Source organism: Glycine max, chromosome 20 (assembly GCF_000004515.6).
Source record: "Glycine max cultivar Williams 82 chromosome 20, Glycine_max_v4.0, whole genome shotgun sequence".
NCBI classification, from domain to species: Eukaryota; Viridiplantae; Streptophyta; class Magnoliopsida; order Fabales; family Fabaceae; genus Glycine; species Glycine max.
In genome coordinates, this window is record NC_038256.2 from 24,886,860 (window position 1) to 24,895,401 (window position 8,542).

The following is an 8,542-nucleotide window of genomic DNA, read 5'->3' on the forward strand; positions in this document are numbered from 1 at the left end:
AAATTGCCAAAGTCGAGAATGATGTGTGCCAAATGTACCGTCATTGTAAAGATATTTACAATGGTCAAATAATTAAAAATCATCGGTTGATTTTCAAAGTAGTTATTATTATAAAATATTAAAATCACAAATTTACTATACAAATCAATGTGATTGAATTCACAACATAAAAAATATTTGTTAGTTCATATAAATTAAATTCATATATATAACCTTAAAGGTGTATACATGAAAAATGGAATACATGAAATTTGGGTAAATAAATTTTATTGTCCCCGTGCATTCCACGGATTCCCGACTAGTTCTGTACACATAGTAAATGTTGATCCATGAACAAAAATTAATTTTCTTCTATTTTTTGGGTTAGGAAACGACATTAACAACTAGAAACCACGTGGGATAGCAACTAATGGAGAACTTTAACACTCGGGGAACCAATTGTTTCCATCCTGCAACGAATTCAATTTTAGATAAATTCAATTATTGAGTATCAATCAGTTTACATAGAAATAGCGTAGTCATTTTAGATTTTACCTATGAGAAGCTTATATTCCCAAGCAGGGAACACACTTTAGAGACAAAAAAGGCTTCTAGACAAGAAAATAATCAATCATATGCTGGATAACATCTGCACCTTCTATTTGGGTGATTTGGTCTTTGACCTGTAAAACATTCGTAAAACAAAGAGGAAGAACATAAGCATGTAAAACAATGTATTACCATAAGAGTTTAAATAGTGATGAATTATGATTTATGATAGAGTGGATGTTTAGAACAGCTTCGAAGACTCTGGACCTGTTTGGATAAACTTTTCCAAAATCACTTCTAGGAGAAGAAAATAAGGAAAAATGAAACAAGTTTCTCTATAATTTAAAATTAGCTTATGCATATTTGAAATCATCTTTTTGAGAAGCTAATATGAGAAAGCTTATACATAAGTTAATTTTAGCTTATGAAGAAGTTCATTTTATTTTTTATTTTTATTTTCATCTCCTAGGAGTACTTCTGGAGAAGTTTATCTAAACAAGCTCATGTATTCAAAATCACATAAAAAACTACACAATACGCGACAGTGTATACTGCTTAGGACGTAAATCCAAACATCCAGATAACAAGGGCAGTGCAAGACACAGACCTGAATGATAGTATGAGAAGCAAATCTATTCTTGCTATTGCGGAAGCTAACATCTACTTTTTCCCAAGACACTCGAGATAAGCCTGTTACAAGCCCCTCTGCAAGTGTTCATTCGAGTTAGAAATCTTACAGCTGGAAAAGAGTATAAGATAATATAAAGAAACAGATCTCCATGACTCTATAGCCCAAATTCAAGCAATGTTAATTATACATGGCAAGATCAACGGCAACAATAACAACCAAATCTTATCCTATTTCGTAGAGCCAACTATAATTATAAATGGATCAATAAAAAATACTGGGATCTACCAAATTTAGAACAAGTGGAGAATCATCTAGTGTGAGGACTTTTTTGGTCTCTCCTAATGTAGCCCGACCCCAATAAGTATTTAGGGGATTCTAGAAAGAAATTTGTCATTTTTTATTAGGGTTGTTTCCAGAAATTGTTTACCATTTCTCATGGTTCGGCTTCCCTCCATGAAAGATGCTCACCTTTCTACTGGGATTCTTTAATGCTTAAAAATTTAAACTTTGTCTTTAGAGACAATAATTATTTGATGCACAAAATTAAGGATTTATTTTAAAACAAACAACTATGGATATTGTTTCTCTTCATAGTGGTTTCCATATTTCCTGATTTAGTTCATTATTTGATTAGGATTAGTAGTCTATTACTACTATAAATAGAGGTTAGTGCATTGTACTTTTTTAATTATTTGTAATTATTACTCACCATATATCAATATTATATTCAAGTTTGTTTTTCCTTTTTTTTTTTTTCCCTTCCATCATCCCTACCTAAACCACTATAATTTCAATAGATATGATGTTTATCTGAAAATGAAGGACAAAGAAAATCCCAAAATTTTAGACAATATTGCAACAGCAGGACAAAGAAAATAACAACATTTAGTGAACAACAGCATTAGGTTATTAATATCAGTTGTATTCTAGACAGAACTGATTGGCCAAAAAGTTATATAGAAGCAGAAAAGAAAGGGAAGGTCAATGATGTAACAGCACATGGTGTGGTGGAACACACAAAAACTACACGGACTGAACTTTCAAAACCAAGAAACCAAAGAGTTTTTAAATTTACAAGACAACAACTGCAGATAAGGTGAACATCACTTTATATTAATTATAAAAATAAAGAGCAGAAGATGCAAACCTTCTATCTTGTCATAGCTGTAATCTTCTGTTGAGTCACACTGCTCAGCATCAGAACATGCTTTGCAATGCTCTTCATATACAACATGTGGATATTTTTCATTGATGGTATCCTTCCACTACCAACCAAATATTTTTACATCATTATATGATAACAGTGACCAATTAAATCAGGCAACACAAAAAGACAAGTCAGAAAATATACATACATTTGCAAGTTCACTCTGACGTCTGATGGATGATGTTCTCCAGCCAACAATATCTTTTTTTTTTTATAAAGGAAAACCATAAAAAAGAATATGCAATGAAGAAAGCTGAATGCACATAGAATTAGTAGAAAGAAGAAGCAAATAAGAAGGATACGATCATAGTCCACATTTGAATATGCAAATCGGCGTTTGAAAGCACACAATGCAGACCTGCACAAAGAAATCAGAAGACATGAAGATTCTTTAAAGGAATCAGACTCAACAAATTCCATATATAAAAGGAAACTAATGTAAGAAGCAACAAACATACATGAAATACAAATCACCGTAGTCTTGAACCATGCGTTCAAGCAATGGAGGTTTTCCTTCATCATCATCAGTAAGGAAAAGATGCCGACCTGTTCTTCTAAAAATAAAATGAATAACACAACTAGCAACCTTCTCAAAAGCAGGTACCCCCAAAAGAAATGGAACCTGAAATTCAAAAACCATTCACATATTTAAATACCCAAGTAGAAGGAGGTGATTTTAGTATCATGAAAATATCTCAGCCAAATGCAAGAACTTCATGTTCATCCCAGATAGATGGGAAGTCAAAGCCACACATAGATATCCCACATGTTGAATTTAATTTCAACAAGAACACTTTTGGTGCAAAACACATATATGTATTGCAGCATACTCTAAAAATATCTTCATAACAACCTATCAAAAGAAATCCATTAATAATCATTTGCTATAAAGGACAAATGTGATGGAGAAAGAAAGAGAACACTGATAGGAAGAAATTATTTACACCGGAAAAGTCTAGTTTCACCCCAACAGAAGCAGGTTAATTTTGTACCTTTTAATTATTGATTTGTATTACTTCCATCAGTTATTGAACCAAAGATCACAAGGTGCAAGATAGATATTCTTCATCCATTTATAATTGATTTAGGGTACTCTTCCTGGGCCGTAAAGAGTACCTACCAACACTAATTCTTGGTTTGGTAGAATATGGGTACGAGTTGTAGGATGACAGTACAGTATAAATTGCATGAAATTGACAGGACAATAAATATAAGTTACCTAGCTGAGTAAACAGATTGATAGAAACCAGGTATTTTATTAGAAAGACTAAAGAGATTTCTACCCTCAATAAATTGCCTAACCTGCAGAACTTTGAGTGTCTGCACCTCCCAAAGGCCACAATCACAAATGGTCAGATACCTCTCTCTCTCTTCATCTCCCATCTTATCTATAGGCAGCATGCCTTATTTCTCTAATTATCCCAAGCCCAAACAAACTAACTCACTAATATAACTAACAAATAGCTAACTAACCTATTGTAACTAACTACTAATGGGGGTTACCTAACATAGATCTACATGGACAATTAGATTTGGAAAAAAAAAAGAAAGAAAGAAAGAAAACTAGGATAAAGACCTAACCATTGCACCAAGGCTTGTCCCTCAATACTTCTAAGTTGGTGATACATACGACAAAAGATAAATTACTCAAACCCCTACCTTACTGATTAAAGTCAATTTCGCTCTTGCATAATAAAGTATTATAGGTATTACATGGGACAAATAAGCCTCGTGCTTCCTTGGCAGATCAAAATTTTCCTACCTAATGTATATACAATGAATCTGGAAACTAAGCTGAGCTAGATTTATTACATTGCCAAAAGCTTTTTTAATCCCTATCATTATATTTGGGAAACATAAAGAAACATTCAAGATGTCAGTACCTGCTTATTTCCCCTTGATCCTAGATGAGGTGTGGCAACAGCAATGAAATTCATAGCCTCCAAGCCACCAATTGTACCCACAGAGCCCTCCTTACTTTCGTCATTGCATGAGTCCGCCATTGATCCTTTTTCAGGTGGCCTATACAGCCTCCCAATTGCATATCGTGCCACTAATCCTCCAACTGAGTGTGCAACAAAGGATATCTTACGCATATTTGGCTTTCTTTTAATCACTTCAAGTACCTAAGTGTTAAAGTTGTTGTCCATAGCAACAGTGATTATGTATCCAATATCAAGTTAGTAAAGATCTCAAATATTACATTTCTCTGGTTAAGACAGACTCCATTTGAACCTATAATAACACATGAAATTTATCCATCTCCAACATACATCAGAAATTGACATATCAGCTTTCTTAGTTGAACTGCTGAACTGGTGAACAAACTTCAAGTTCCCTTCTCCAAATATATAGACTCAGATTTTCCCGTCTAAAAGTAGGGAACATTATATCCTTCCAGAATATTACTGTAGAAAGAGTTTCTTGTCCAATAAATTACTGATAAACATTTTATGAAAAGCTCCATGTAAAAAACTTTGTACAGGTTATGCTTTATCAATGACAGAGAGGATATGTAAAGAAATATTTGGTGCAGTATACTTCATATGATTTGTTACACAACTTCAATAATCAAATAATACTAGGATTATACTGACACAATGTTTACTTTTTTTTTTTTCCTTTGCTTAAATACTCTAGTATTCCTTATTGTCTATCATAAGCACAATAACATTTATTATTAACAGTGACAAAGATTAGGTAACATAATCTACAGATAATGAATCTAGAGAAATTAGAGAAAATTGACATTCACATGACATGTAAATTCATTAAACAGGTCTCCTATATAGTCATATACTAACCTCTTCTGCTAATCTCTCTCCCATTACATCCACACCATCTAGTGTATGCATAGACACATTTCGTTCGCTACCTGGGTGAAAGAAGATGGAAACAGTAAAAGCAAGCACAATATACAAAATTTAAGTCCATTCTAGTTTCCAGAAGAAATTAATATTCCAGAAAAAATTAATATCCCAGAAGAATGAAGTCAACTAATTCCACCGACATACAAAATGGTCCAAGAGACATGAAAGATAATTAACATTCAAACTTAATACAATCCATAATGAAAAATTGATACATTATTTTGAATAACTTCTTAATGAAAGATATCTTCTCCACTATAAAAGAAAGAAAAAGAAGCTGCAAGTATAACATTGCACCAAAACACATCGAACATTCAAGAGGTCAAATCACAGTTGGGTTGGCCATAGACATTACAACCACAGTATCCTTTGAGTACGAAGAGTTCAGTTGTTAAAGTCTTGGGACGGTCAATTGATCACAAATCATCATTGATATGACTTTTAAGGTAATTATTATAAACTATAGAAGTCAATAAACTATCTATAAACGAGTTTGTGATTAGACAACACAACAGTTAAAAGACCTTACTGTGAACATAAATAAAATAATCTCATACACAATTAATCTCTTGTTTTGACCAGAACAATACAATCACCAAAGCTTTTCAAATAGCCTTACAGTGAACAAACACTTTATCTGGCAACTCCTTGACAAATTTCTCCGCAGCATATTTCCAATCCGTCTCACTGCAAGAACAAACAATTAACACACCAACCTCAAAATCAGTTAATTTCATCACACACACAAATGGAACCCACAAAGTAACAGTACTCAATTCAAAAAATCATTCCACAAAGCCTCAACACCAAATCAAATTGAACTACAGCACCAGCATTTCATCAAAATTCAAAATCCAAGTAAAGCATTATACCGTCCGAGAATTCCGTTCACCATTACAACGAGGTGATCCGCGGAGGAAGCGAGCGAGGGCTCCGAACTCCAAACGTCGCGGCTTCCATCAACCGCCGACTCCGACGCGCAAACCTCCTTCCCCTCCATTAGTGCAAATGAACCCAAGCTCTTCGCGAGAGGCGAAAATCGGAGCCCGAATCCGAAACCGATCGCTGCGCACAAAGCAGTGGTGAAAAATTCGAAAAATCTTCTCGAATTTTCCCGAGACGGAGTCCGAATCCGAATCCGATCGCTGCGCACAAAGCAGTGGTAAAAAATTCAAAAAATTTCTCGAATTTTCCCGAGAAAATCGGAGAGAAAGCGCGAGAAAAGAAGAGAAACCTGATGACGGTGGTTGAAAAGAGAATCCCTCACGATGGTTTTGATTTTTGATTTGGTGTTATTTATACGGAGAGAAAAATTGGTTAGTTTTTTTTTTATTTTTGGGTGCGGGAGGGGAGTGATCGGTGACTGTTGTTACCTGAGAAGGAAGGAAACTAACACCGAAAACGATGGGACACGTGGCGGCACCGCAAGTGTTGGGAAAGGGGAAAAAATATGAACGCTACTCTGAAAATGTGAAGTGAAGAACTTGATTGATGTCATGCTATGAATGACTGTGCATTTTGGTTTTGGATAACGGAAAGCGAAGGAATTGGGTTTTTTTATTTATTTATTTCCGCGGATCGAGGGAAATAATGGATGGTGCTTGCTGGTTTTGGTTGGGTGATTTGAAGAGAGAAAAGAGGAGGAGAAAATAAATATATAAATGAGAGATGGTAGTTAGATTTGATATTTTATGAACACACTTTTTTACTGTGTTTTTGTTTCCTTGAATAAACCTTTTTTGTCTTTATTGTAGTCCTTTATTTTTCTTAAAATTTAATTCATGTTATTAAATAACCGTGTTAACTAAAGATGTAACAAAAATATATAATCAAGTATATTTTTATTGATAAGTTGTGTTTAAAAATCCTTTGCAACTAACATCAATTATCTTAAATATATGAAAATTTAAAAGTATGATTAAAAAAAATACATGTGACCACTTTGTCATACTTCTTAATATCATGAGAAATGAATGAATTGTTCACATCACTTTTATTTGATAGTAACTAGGGATCAAAGCAACAACAAAATTTTTTAAAGGATTAAAATAAAAAAAATCTTTAAAATATTAAAATCAAAACAAAAATCTTTAAAATATTAAAATCAAAAATCTATTTTATAAGAATCAAATGGTTATTTAAGCTTATTTTTTTAAAGTATTATAAATTATAAAATTTTGTAGTTCTTATATATTTTTTTTGTACAAATTATGTTTTTATTTGGTGAACTTTGGTCGACTTTTATTTTTAGTTTAAACTTTTATTCGATTAATCTTATTTCTCAAATTATTTTTTCATTTAATTTTTAATTCCTCTCATCAAATTTGTCCATCATGTGTCAATGAATTTTAAGTATTTTTATATATTTATAGAAATTTAATTCAAAACTATTAAAAATGTTTGACATATCTTTCGTAATGCATTGAACCATTTTTTAGCCGTTAAAAATCCTTAAAAATTCATTTCTTCTTATATTTTGAGGAGCATGTGTTGGTTTTTTTTTTTACCGTACTACACCCTCTCTCTCCAAAATATGTCTGATATACACTAATTTGGGAATTTTTTTTCAAACTACACTTGTTTCAAGCTTTTCACGAAAGTCGGGTTCTGGCACCCCGACTTCCCTTCTTCCTTTTTTTTTTATAAATAAGTTTATATATTATTAAAATTAAATATTATATTATATAAAATTATTTTTAATTGATTTTAAAATTATTTATTTATTAAATTAATTTATGTAATATTATTTTATAATTTAATTTTGTTATTAAGAAAATGATATTATTAAATTTAAGTATTTTTGTTATATTATTTAAATTATTTAAGATATTTTTTGGGTGAATATATGTTTTAAAATCTGAGTTTTGTATAATAATATATTTATTTTAGTAAATATTTATTTTGTATAATAATTTGAATTTTAAAATTTTTAATTTAACTATTTTACTAAATATAATTAGTTTGTTTATGTTATTAGATTTAATTAAAAATGATAAAACTAAAGCTTTTAACAATTTATTTATATAAGAACATTATACTACGTCATCAATAAAATATTTAAACAATGACATTTGTCTAAGGAAAAACTTAAGATAAGGATACATTAGGACAATTATTTCTGCTATGACCATGTTGCCGGCAAAGTCCTTATTTTTTTCTACTTGCTCGTTCATTTTCGTCTTCGTCCATCTCAATAGGAATGCGAGTTGAAACGGGACGACCCTTTGCAGACCTCTTTCTCCTTGGATCAGGACCCCATTGATCTCCTTCATATTCTTGCCACATTGATTCGTGTGGCAATAAACC

The 8,542-nt window shown here is 31.9% G+C and overlaps 1 protein-coding gene across 2 annotated transcripts; it reads right to left on the reverse strand.

Moving 5' to 3' along the window:
* Positions 1-250: 250 nt before the first annotated feature.
* LOC100796387 (putative lipase ROG1) lies at positions 251-6,868 on the reverse strand. 2 transcript variants are annotated; one of them, XR_005890395.1, is made up of 12 exons: positions 6,471-6,867; positions 6,109-6,381; positions 5,856-5,923; positions 5,171-5,241; positions 4,250-4,492; positions 2,825-2,988; positions 2,669-2,724; positions 2,515-2,567; positions 2,307-2,424; positions 1,136-1,233; positions 535-662; positions 251-449 (listed from the first exon to the last, which is right to left on the reverse strand). XR_005890395.1 is itself a non-coding variant. In XM_041013584.1 (11 exons), the coding sequence occupies exons 2-11, from the start codon at positions 6,234-6,236 to the stop codon at positions 591-593; spliced, it is 1,071 nt and encodes a 356-aa protein (XP_040869518.1). In that variant the 5' UTR covers positions 6,237-6,381; positions 6,471-6,868; the 3' UTR covers positions 534-590. The 2 variants fall into 2 exon arrangements, 1 of the variants encoding a protein (XP_040869518.1); XM_041013584.1 differs by lacking the exon at positions 251-449 and having other exon boundaries at positions 534-662; positions 6,471-6,868.
* Positions 6,869-8,542: the final 1,674 nt, after the last annotated feature.